This window comes from Limanda limanda, chromosome 19 (assembly GCF_963576545.1).
Source record: "Limanda limanda chromosome 19, fLimLim1.1, whole genome shotgun sequence".
Lineage (NCBI taxonomy): Eukaryota > Metazoa > Chordata > Actinopteri > Pleuronectiformes > Pleuronectidae > Limanda > Limanda limanda.
In genome coordinates, this window is record NC_083654.1 from 18,686,518 (window position 1) to 18,698,800 (window position 12,283).

The 12,283-nt window shown below is 45.8% G+C and overlaps 1 protein-coding gene across 1 annotated transcript; it reads left to right on the plus strand.

Annotated features, from left to right (window-relative positions):
* Positions 1 to 5,557: 5,557 nt before the first annotated feature.
* Positions 5,558 to 12,283, plus strand: zc3h12ab (zinc finger CCCH-type containing 12Ab). Its single transcript, XM_061092960.1, has 5 exons — positions 5,558 to 6,069; positions 9,621 to 9,760; positions 10,720 to 10,954; positions 11,081 to 11,181; positions 11,304 to 12,283. Exons 1-5 carry the CDS (start codon positions 5,558 to 5,560, stop codon positions 12,281 to 12,283), a joined length of 1,968 nt encoding a protein of 655 aa, XP_060948943.1.

Genomic DNA, 12,283 nt, shown 5'->3' on the forward strand with positions numbered 1-12,283 from the left:
CCTGCACTGGACACAACAACACCTGTGTTGGAGTTGGAACCAACAGCTGAAGAAGCTCCTGCACTGGACACAACAACACCTGTGTTGGAGTTGGAACCAACAGCTGAAGAAGCTCCTGCCCTGGACACAACAACACCTGTGTTGGAGCTAGAACCAACAGCTGAAGAAGCTTCTGCACTGGACACAACAACACCTGTGTTGGAGCTAGAACCAACAGCTGAAGAAGCTCCTGCACTGGACACAACAACACCTGTGTTGGAGTTGGAACCAACAGCTGAAGAAGCACCTGCACTAGACACAACAACAACTGTGTTGGAGTTGGAACCAACAGCTGAAGAAGCTCCTGCACTGGACACAACAACACCTGTGTTGGAGTTGGAACCAACAGCTGAAGAAGCTCCTGCTCTGGACACAACAACACCTGTGTTGGAGTTGGAACCAACAGCTGAAGAAGCTCCTGCACTGGACACAACAACACCTGTGTTGGAGTTGAAACCAACAGCTGAAGAAGCTCCTGCACTGGACACAACAACACCTGTGTTGGAGTTGGAACCAACAGCTGAAGAAGCTCCTGCTCTGGACACAACAACACCTGTGTTGGAGCTGGAACCAACAGCTGAAGAAGCTCCTGCACTGTACACAACAACACCTGTGTTGGAGTTGGAACCAACAGCTGAAGAAGCTCCTGCACTGGACACAACAACACCTGTGTTGGAGTTGGAACCAACAGCTGAAGAAGCTCCTGCACTGGACGCTACAACACCTGTGTTGGAGTTGGAACCAACAGCTGAAGAAGTACCTGCACTAGACACAACAACAACTGTGTTGGAGCTAGAACCAACAGCTGAAGAAGCTCCTGCACTGGACACAACAACACCTGTGTTGGAGTTGGAACCAACAGCTGAAGAAGCTCCTGCACTGGACACAACAACACCTGTGTTGGAGTTGGAACCAACAGCTGAAGAAGCTCCTGCACTGGACACAACAACACCTGTGTTGGAGTTGGAACCAACAGCTGAAGAAGCTCCTGCTCTGGACACAACAACACCTGGGTCGGAGTTGGAACCAACAGCTGAAGAAGGTCCTGCACTGGACACAACAACACCTGTGTTGGAGTTGGAACCAACAGCTGAAGAAACCCCTGCACTGGACACAACAACACCTGGGTCAGAGTTGGAACCAACAGCTGAAGAAACCCCTGCACTGGACACAACCACACCTGGGTCGGAGTTGGAACCAACAGCTGAAGAAACTCCTGCACTGGACACAACAACACCTGGGTCGGAGTTGGAACCAACAGCTGAAGAAGCACCTGCACTAGACACAACAACACCAGTGTTGGAGCTAGAACCAACAGCTGAAGAAGCTCCTGCACTGGACACAACAACACCTGTGTTGGAGTTGGAACCAACAGCTGAAGAAGCTCCTGCACTGGACACAACAACACCTGTGTTGGAGTTGGAACCAACAGCTGAAGAAGCTCCTGGTCTGGACCCAACAACACCTGTGTTGGAGCTAGAACCAACAGCTGAAGAAGCTCCTGCACTAGACACAACAACACCTGTGTTGGAGTTGGAACCAACAGCTGAAGAAGCTCCTGGTCTGGACACAACAACACCTGTGTTGGAGTTGGAACCAACAGCTGAAGAAGCTCCTGGTCTGGACCCAACAACACCTGTGTTGGAGCTAGAACCAACAGCTGAAGAAGCTCCTGCACTAGACACAACAACACCTGTGTTGGAGTTGGAACCAACAGCTGAAGAAGCACCTGCACTAGACACAACAACACCTGTGTTGGAGCTGGAACCAACAGCTGAAGAAGCTCCTGCACTGGACACAACAACACCTGTGTTGGAGTTGGAACCAACAGCTGAAGAAGCTCCTGCTCTGGACACAACAACACCTGGGTCGGAGTTGGAACCAACAGCTGAAGAAGGTCCTGCACTGGACACAACAACACCTGTGTTGGAGTTGGAACCAACAGCTGAAGAAACCCCTGCACTGGACACAACAACACCTGGGTCAGAGTTGGAACCAACAGCTGAAGAAACCCCTGCACTGGACACAACCACACCTGGGTCGGAGTTGGAACCAACAGCTGAAGAAACTCCTGCACTGGACACAACAACACCTGGGTCGGAGTTGGAACCAACAGCTGAAGAAGCACCTGCACTAGACACAACAACACCAGTGTTGGAGCTAGAACCAACAGCTGAAGAAGCTCCTGCACTGGACACAACAACACCTGTGTTGGAGTTGGAACCAACAGCTGAAGAAGCTCCTGGTCTGGACCCAACAACACCTGTGTTGGAGCTAGAACCAACAGCTGAAGAAGCTCCTGCACTAGACACAACAACACCTGTGTTGGAGTTGGAACCAACAGCTGAAGAAGCTCCTGGTCTGGACACAACAACACCTGTGTTGGAGTTGGAACCAACAGCTGAAGAAGCTCCTGGTCTGGACCCAACAACACCTGTGTTGGAGCTAGAACCAACAGCTGAAGAAGCTCCTGCACTAGACACAACAACACCTGTGTTGGAGTTGGAACCAACAGCTGAAGAAGCTCCTACACTGGACACAACAACACATGTGTTGGAGTTGGAACCAACAGCTGAAGAAGCTCCTGCACTGGACACAACAACACCTGTGTTGGAGTTGGAACCAACAGCTGAAGAAGCTCCTGCACTGGACACAACAACACCTGTGTTGGAGTTGGAACCAACAGCTGAAGAAACTCCTGCACTGGACACAACAACACCTGTGTTGGAGTTGGAACCAACAGCTGAAGAAGCTCCTGCAATGGACACAACAACACCTGTGTTGGAGTTGGAACCAACAGCTGAAGAAGCTCCTGCACTGTACACAACAACACCTGTGTTGGAGCTAGAACCAACAGCTGAAGAAGCTCCTGCACTAGACACAACAACACCTGTGTTGGAGTTGGAACCAACAGCTGAAGAACCTCCTGCACTGGACACAACAACACTAGGTGTGGATTTGGAGACACCAGGCGGAGAAGTGCCTGCACCAGACATGACAACGCTTAGGACAGATTTGGAGAAGGAAGCTGAAGTAACACCTGAACCAGACTCAACCACTCTTGGGTCAGATCCAGAAACACCAGCCACGGTAGTACTTCCACACCCCGACTCTGAACCTGAACCAGAATCAACAACATCTCAGCACGTTTCAGAGCCATCACCTGAGTCCCACACAACAAATAAAGAGAAACACTTACATGATCCTGAGTCAGCAGAGCATGATCCACATGTGCCAGAGTCCCATCCAGCTGTTCTTCCTAATCTCCCTTTACCTGAGCAGCGTAAACCAAAACCACAGTGGAGACAGCGTAATTGTCATAGAGGTTAAGAAAGGAATCCTGTGAAATGGTGAAGAATAACTCAATTAAAATCATTATTTAAATTTATTTTGCCATCTAATTTTCTTTTTCTCTTTTTCATATTCACATGATACTATTGATGTCGATAATTTGCGAAAATTAAAACAATACAGACACAAATCTCAGGATTTAAAGTGATTTTCCCTAATTTCATTTTATCTGAATTTCTTATCTCCTTCCATAATTAACTGCATAAGTGGTTGTTTATCATTTATAAAAACGAAATGAAAAGCCTTTATTATTCTGTGAATATTTGTTTGGCCTGTCACAGTGTATTTTTAACGTTATAATTGTGTGTGTCAGGACGAACTGTGCAAACTTAGTACAAGTACAAACGCAACAGAAATGTGGAGTTTTTGCCCTGGGGCCCTCTTGTGGCTCCATACGGCCCTGCTGCTTCAGCTTCAGATACATATAATAATCATTCTTTCCTTTTTTTTAAAAGCTGGGAGGCGTTACTCCTCATCTTTACCGTAATATAACAAAGACGTATAATTACTTATTGTTAAACCTATTTTAGAGGAGTTTTTATGAGAAGAAAACATCAATTATTTGCCTTTAAAGTTATATAAGGCTGTTTTATGACAATACCAGGTTTAAATATATTGAATAATAAACTTTGAATCGTTTGTATTCGTGAGTGGAAGCCAGGTACAACAATGTTGCGGATTTCTTTGTGCCATTCTGCTCATGTGTCCGTGCGTAATGGACACAGCGGTGCCACGGACGCACACTCATGGTGCCAGATTGCGTCTTCGACCGGAATCCCAGCATGTGACCGGCTCACACCTCCTGGTTGGTTCGCCCAATGCTCGGCTGCTGATGTCAACAACAGGGAAAAACCCCAACTTCCTTGTACCGGCTGTTAGAGAAAGAGAGAGAGAGAGAGAGGGAGGGAGGCTTCTCGTCAGTGATCTGCAGAGTCAGTGTTCACATGCAACCCGGAGCGAACGCACACTTTTCAAATCCCCTGTGGGTTTCTTATAGAAAGACGCGTCTGACGCACAGGTACGTTTGTCTCTTTGGTTTTTGTGAAGTTTCAGGTGAGGCGGAAACAGCAGGAGCGACTTTTTACACACGTAACACTCCTGCCCTGTGTTTCCATTGACATGGAGCTGAAGGAGAAACCGTGGAGTTTCACAGTTTGGTTGTTTAGAACCAGGCAGATACTGGCTCCTCCCCGTTGAAAATTTGATTTAAATGTATAAATCATCTTCACTGTATCACAAGGTTCTGTGGATTAAGTTTAATGAGAAATGTTTGGAGTGAAGACAGTGATCACTGACTTTCTCCATCAGTTAGAGGAAGGGAGGGGGTGGTTGCTGCTTTTCTCAGTTTTATGAGACTGTAAAATAGTTTGTCTCCATCTTATTGATCTGAAAGTCGGTCAGGAAAACGATCTGTATGTTTATTGATGATGAGAACATCCAAAAACAAAGCGGCAAAGTAGGTGTAACACTAAAGGAACTCTAGGGCGGCAACCGCTCATCACTATATATTATTATCACTTAGTTTTATGATCTGTTTTGTTTGTCTGTCTATAAAATGTGTGATAATGGTACTGTGTCAATGTTAACCTCAGTTTCCCAGAGTCCAATGTGCTGTCTTCATATTGCTTCAACCATCTGTTCACCCAAAGTTATTAAATTTACAGTTCTAATCATCTAAGAAAAGCAGAATCGAAGTGAGTTTGTAGTATTCCTGCTTAAAAACCCGACTCAAACAATCAAGAAACTATAAGGTATTGAACTTAAATACAATCATAAACTGCTTTATTTAAATATTAGATTCCTTGGCCTCCTACTCTGTAACAGATAAATTCTTCTTTTTGCTGCATGTATTTAACAGCATTTAGAAGAACTTGGAAATATTAAATGACTTTAAGGTAAAATAGTACAAAATTTTTAAACAACACATGAAACCACCCAAGATGAGACTTTAAATACATTTAGCTCATAATGCGGGAGGGAGGTTTCAAGCTACTTTTACTCATGTTAATAATCCACGACAGGTTTAAGTCGACTAATTGGTTCTTTTCTAATAGCTGTAGCTGTAACCACTGGTTATCACATGTCGCTGTCTTTCTGGCTTTTCAGACCTGACCCTGGAACAGTTATCACTTTTAGGGCATGAATGATTTGCTCCGAGGAAGGAGGGATGAACACTAAAGTCGCTGTTTATCCATCTGTGGACCCGTGGAGTAAATTCCCTGCCGCGACCCGTCTGAACCCCATAGACTCTGCCGCTCCTGCATGGATCTTCCCTTCACTCCTCCCTGTGCAGATCTCCACCCGTCCGACCAGTGAGAAAATGCACTCTGCTGAACCCGACCCGTCCCTGGACCCCGAGCAGCCCGAGGCCCAGATGGACTTCTTCCTCAAGCTGGGATACTCCACGGCTCAGGTTCGGTCCGTTCAGCAGAAGTTTGGCCCCAACATAGACACAGATAAGGTTCTGGGCGAGCTGATGAAGATGGGTGTCAGTCAGGAGGCCAAGCAGGTGCCGCTGACCATGATGTCGGTGGTGCTGCCCAGGGAGGACCCCCAGGCCGGGGGTCCCACGCTGCAGCTGCCCGTCACTGTGTCGACTCCTCCGACCCGAGAGGAGAGCAGCGAGGACGAAGACGCCCTGAGACCCATCGTGATCGACGGCAGCAACGTGGCCATGAGGTGAGAAAATAACTAGCTTCATGTGTTTTTTCAGGGGAAATTTACCCCAAATTCACAGGTTTTCACTTGTTTCTTCTTTCTTATATTATTAAAATCATTATATAACTCTGCTTTATCTCAACCAATCAATTAGTTGATCAATTGGCAACTATGCTGGTGATCAAGTTGGCATATGTCACCTTGAGCTGTATTTTGTTATTTTATTGTCCCTTTTGTCAGATGATTTAAATGAGAAAAAACATATAGTTATATTTGAGATTGAAAAATAAATGCTGTCCTGATTTGATTGGACTTTCAGAAACATGAATGCAGATTAATCTATAAATATAAATACTCTTACCCCTTTGTAAGAACTTTCTTTAACTCTGACACTTTGCTCTGTATGTATTGTTTGATCTGATGATATTTTGGTCCCAGTGTGGGATGATACAGGGAGTTTTATAAACTTTTACATAGAATTTTCTTAAAGTGACACTGCCCCCCCCCTCCCATTAGCGTTATCAGCACAATGAACACTCAATTTAGTTAATTTAACCTAATTAAAGCATAATTTTTACTCAAACGTGTAATTAAGCCTCATGTTCTCAGCGGAGACGAAATCAACATTATCTAATAATTGTAATATTTAAAGGATTAGCGACTGCTGAGCTTGTCAAACTAGCGCTTAGAGCTAAATGCAAATGTCAGCATTCTAACATGCAAATCTTTCACTCTTGCATCATATGTTGTGTTGTGCAGTGCATGTTCTAACAGAGCCAATGCTAACAAACCAATGTGGTACTTTTTGAGTGTATCAGATCTTGTGTTGTGTACGTCGTAGCCTATTTAAACAAAATTACGAACGTACAGCCCGATGCGCTACGTCTAATTACGTGCTAATTTCTGCTAACATGCTAATTTAAGCTTTTACTGTATCTTTCAGAGAACTAGAAGGTAAATGTCATTTAAATGTTAAGGTAAAAGAACATTGCCACAGCAGAAGTTTTTCGACAAAGCATCACAGCAGAGGAAGAGCATGATCCATGTCACATGTCGCTGTGGTTTTACAAAACCTAAGACTTTGAGACGAGTCATTATGTGGGATTATCAAATTAATTGCAATTCGTCCTGTGGTCGTACGTGTATGTCCAACGGACCACATTCCAAACTCTCCACCAAATACAGTGCAAATCAATTCAGCACTATTTGCATAATCCTGCCAACAAAAAAAACAACACACATGGACGGCTGGAGGCAGAAGGACCAATTAAAATAAATTTGACTCAAACTAAATGACAAATTATTGCGGTGAACAGGTTCGAGGTTCCCACAGCACTGATCTGGCGGTACCTGTGTGTTCACGATTACACATAATTAATCAACACCAATGACTGTCATTTAACTCGGAGCACAATACACTTCTGTACACACAATTACAGCTGCACCCAGCCGCCGTCGGTTATGTGGTCGGCAGAAAGGGCAGCGTGTTCCCGATGGTTTCTCCTGTGTTGGAGGTTGCCATGGAGAAGCCGGAAGTGCTGTTTTCTGCACCTCTAGCACCGATTCATGACCAGTCATTACTGGAACTCTGTCTGTGTGTGTCTGTGTGTGTCTGTGTGTGTGCGCTCAACCTTTCCCCTCGTTCTTCCTATTGCCCCTGGTGAACGCACACACGTACACACACAGTTGGAAGCTAAATGGTTCAGGAAATGGACGTGAGAACGAGGAAAACATAGCCCAGTCTTTAAACGTGTGTGTGTGTGTGTTAGTGTGTGTAAGTTAGTGTGTGTGTGTGTGTGTGTGCGCAGAGTATGCACACCTCTCTGCCCTTCTGCCTCTCCCAGCCAGGCGCGCCCGTTCAGGCATGTGTTAAACTAGCTGCTCTAGTATGCAAATTAAAAGCACTCACACTGTTGTTTCCTTGAGGAGCTGTAATGCTTGCAAAGAAAAAAAAAACCCATGTCAACCGATACACCAGTCCACCCTGTCAAGCTCCTATAGGCTGACGTCTTCCCCTCGTCCTCTGTCTTTAAATGTGACACATGCAAAAAGCCCTCGAGGCCCCAGAGCACATATCAGTGCTGTGTGTTCACAGTTTAGCGATGTTTAAGTAATTGTATAAGTTAAGTGTACATTGTACTTGGATTCACAGCCGATCCCTGGTGTTACTTTGTGCTGCAGATTGTGATTTGTAGATACTAAGTGGATGATAATTGAACTTTGTAAAGCAAAGCAACCAGTATAGTTTATTTGTGCTATGATGAGTAATGTATTTTCTTTTTTTTACACAATTGTACAAATTGAAAATAATTGTCTCCCATTTTTTGCCTGAAATTCTCTTATAAGCTTCTCAGATTTGAATATATTTCCTTTTCAAACATAGTAAATTTAATACAATCTTTGTGCCTTGAGAACTTGGTGATAGACTTTTATTTTACCCACATGTTATCTATTAAATATTGAATTGATCAATTTAGAAAATAATGATCTCTAATGATTGTAATCAGTGTAAGTAATACATCCTCAGTTGTCATTGACCTGGGACCAGTGCCGGTGCCCTAAGCATAACTCCTTTATGATGACGCCCTGCCATCTAGTCCCCTTGGAAAATTAAAATCTGATGGGATTTTAAATGGACCTCTTCGTACTATTTCAACACGATCCGCGTCTAAAGCTTGTGGCGGCCAAAGAGTACGATCAGTCTCCACATTGTCACCTGCTGATGGACTCTCAATGACAGGACTTGTCATGTAACTTTTTTTTTGAGCAATTAAATATATCTCTTGTTCTGCCTGTTTTGTGATATATATGCCCAAAAGCTGCCTAATATTGCTATACTGAAATAATATCGGCATTATAATTGTAAGCTATTTTATTTAACGTTTTGTTTATTTGACGTTATTGTTGAGGGTTGACTTGTATTTCCTGTTCTTAGCGGGTTGTTGGTAGTGACTCTTATTTTGAACGGGGGTTTTAAAGGAAGTGGGTTCTGTGATGAGTGAAGTTGCAAAGTGAGCGGAGAATAAACTGGTGTGCTGTCCCGAGCGCATGACCTGCTCTCGTGTCCTTTGTCGGCTGAGGCCGGACCTATGATACAACCAAACGCTCGGCTACATAATTATTATAACTATGATGATTTTTCAGTTGCCTATTTTCTGGTGCCCCCTCAGGACTTGGTGCCCTACGCACAGCGCGTAGTTCACGTTATGGGAGCGACGGCGCTGCCTGGGACTCAGTTAGTAAAAGCAGATGTCAAACCTCTTTATGAGCCTGAGGCAAGTCCTGTTCCTAGATCAGTTAGAAATACTTCATCAAGACTTCATGGCCTTAGTTACCGTGACACAATCATGAAGCTCGAACCTGTTGAAGACGCCTGGCCTCTTCCTGTTGTGATCCTGTGTGATCAGGTGCACTGATAAGAGCTGTGATCCTCAAAGACTGAGTATATAAAGCTTCTGTCTGAACTGGACAGCATCTCTTTCCTTCCTAATGGCTTTTGTTTTTCAGCTGTTAAAGTGCAAATGTTTCCTTTTATCTCACTGGTTTCTCCTGGTTTCTATTCTTTCTCAAAGCCATGGGAACAAGGAAGTCTTCTCGTGTCTGGGAATCCAGTTGTCTGTGAACTTCTTCCTGGACCGAGGTCACACCAACGTCACCGTGTTCGTTCCCTTGTGGAGGAAAGAGCAGCCGCGGCCTGATGTTCCCATCACAGGTAACATGAGCTGTCTACCTCCGTCTTTAATCACTCTCCTGCACACAGATCAAATCATTTGTTGTATCAGATGTACTTTTAGAACGGTTAACGCAAAAACGGAAATAAAATTACAGGTTTCAGTCGCTCAAATGTGTTAAATTTATATTTCCTCCCCAGTCTTATGTCCTTATGAGCTAAATATGTTTGGATTTTGAAGTATTTGAACATCAAAACTTGTGTTCTGGGGGTTTTTTAAATACATTTTCACAGTTTTTTCACATTTTATACAAATAAAACAAGGGTGTTTGCAGGAATCCCACTGTAATGCTCTCATATAGACTGCATTCATGTTGGAAATACCCCTGCAGTCTTCCTCTATGGGCTTTTTGGTTTGGATTTTAAAAGGCTGATTCTAAAAGACATGATTTCCTCCGATGCAGCTGCTGATTCTCACACTCAGCTGCATTTCTCCGAACGGGGGAGACCCAATGTAGGTTAATCTTGATCTGTGGCCTATATAGCTTCAACTCGAAAGATGAAAACAGTGTGTGTGTGTGTGTGTGTGTGTGTGGGGGGGAGGTTTCTGACTGTTTGTGAAACTGAAAGATAACCATCAGTTATTTGAACATCCTGATGTGGGCAACATTTGGAAGTCGGCTTCTGACTCTGTGAGAAGAGTGTTTGCTTTATGTAGATGAGCAGTTTCTGATATACAGCGGCAGGATGTATGTTCTGGGCCTTAAGTTAATATGTGCTCAGGGTAAATCTATCTGCTCTGTGAAGCTGACAAGTTGTAATTGAGACTTATTGATTGACGACCACACACTAATCAACTGTTGTTTTATAGCTGGAGATACAGAAACAGACAGAGCAGGTCACCGAGTTCACGTTCTCTGCCTGCTTGTTTTCCATGACTCTAAATCCAACGCGTGTCCTCAATCATCGCCTCATGCATCCTTACGTCTGGTTTTTAACAGATCAGCACATCCTGCTGGACCTGGAGAGGAGGAAGATCCTGGTGTTCACGCCGTCGCGGCGCGTCGCAGGCAAGCGAGTGGTCTGTAACGACGACTGCTTCATCGTGAAGCTGGGCTACGAGTCCGACGGCATCATCGTGTCCAACGACATGTACCGGGACCTTCAGGGGGACAAACCCGAGTGGAAGCGCTTCATCGAGGACAGGCTGCTCATGTACTCCTTCGTTAATAACAAGTACGTCTTCCCTCGCTGCTTCCCGACTGGACCTTGATACAGATAAATGAATAATGAGGAAGAGGGGGAGAGAAGCTGTGAAGTTCTACTTGGAGACTAATGTTTTTAAATTTCCCTCTGATGCAGGTTTATGCCACCTGATGATCCTCTAGGCCGCTATGGACCAACTCTGGAGAACTTCCTGAGAAAGTTTCCTAAGACGCAGAAAAAACTCCTGTGCCCTTATGGTGAGAGCACGTCTCTGATGTGAAACAGATGCTGACTTCTGTTTGATGTTTTCAGCTGCACCAGACTTGTTTCTTTTGTCTGTAAATGATCATCTGCGCTAAACTTTTGGTTTCTCTTTCAGGAAAGAAATGCACTTATGGAATCAAATGTAAATTCCACCATCCTGAGCGAGCCAAACAGTCCAACCGCTTGGTTGCCGATGAGATTCGGGAAAACGCCAAGCTCCCTTCAGCCGCTCAGAAGCAGTCCTCGGCTTGTTCCAGTCCGGTCCCTGGACAGAGCCTGTTGCTGGTGGAGGACATGGCCAGGAAACTGAGTCTGGGACACGAGAGCGTCTCCGTGAAGAAAGATCACAAAAACGAACACGGAGCTCAGGTGAAGACGAGTCACCGCTCCGGCAAGAAGGCGACGTGCAGGAAGGAGAAGAGCAGCTTCCACTCGTCCTCCGACCACGGCTCAGTGCGGGAATCTCCCGAGCCGCTGGACTCTGGTTTAGGATCCATCGACAGTCAGCCCATGGAGGCGCCCTGGATTAATGATTACCAGTACGGGGCGTCGTACAGGAGCATCCAGCACGTCCACAGTGTCCGACAGCAGTGCTGCCCTCCAGCTCCATGCAGCTGCTGCTCACACGGCCCTCCCTCTCGGGGGGGCGCACCAGCTTTCCAGCACCACAGCCACCATCACAGCCTCGGGCCCGTCAGCAGCCACGGCTCTGACACACCCCCGTACGGCCAACCTCATTACCACGGCTACAGTGCGTACCCGGTCAGCGCGCCTGCTGCATACAGTCAGCCGGCGGATTACCAGCACAGCAGAGTCCACCACCACCGGCAGCAGCAGCAGACGTACTGGTCCGATCCATTTGGGGGTCACACTCCGGCGGCCCACCGCCTGCAGGGGGAGCGCTCGCAGTGGGAGCAGCCTCAGGCGACCCAGCCCGGCAGAGAGGAGCGAGAGGTCGTTCGCAAGAAGCTCCTCGCCATCTTCAGCGGCCACCTGGTGGACACGGCCATGGAGATGTTCCCTCAGTCCATGGATCCACAGATGCTCGTCGCCGAGATCCTCCGGCTGCAGAGTCAGAACCGGCCACCGAGATGA

Bases quoted from the DNA above. Each gene is read 5' to 3' on its own strand.
- zc3h12ab (XM_061092960.1), top strand. From the start codon at position 5,558: ATGAACACTAAAGTCGCTGTTTATCCATCTGTGGACCCGTGGAGTAAA. The intron at 6,070-9,620 runs GTGAGAAAATAA...TCTTTCTCAAAG, and splicing joins GGCAGCAACGTGGCCATGAG to CCATGGGAACAAGGAAGTCT. The intron at 11,182-11,303 runs GTGAGAGCACGT...TTTCTCTTTCAG, and splicing joins AAAACTCCTGTGCCCTTATG to GAAAGAAATGCACTTATGGA.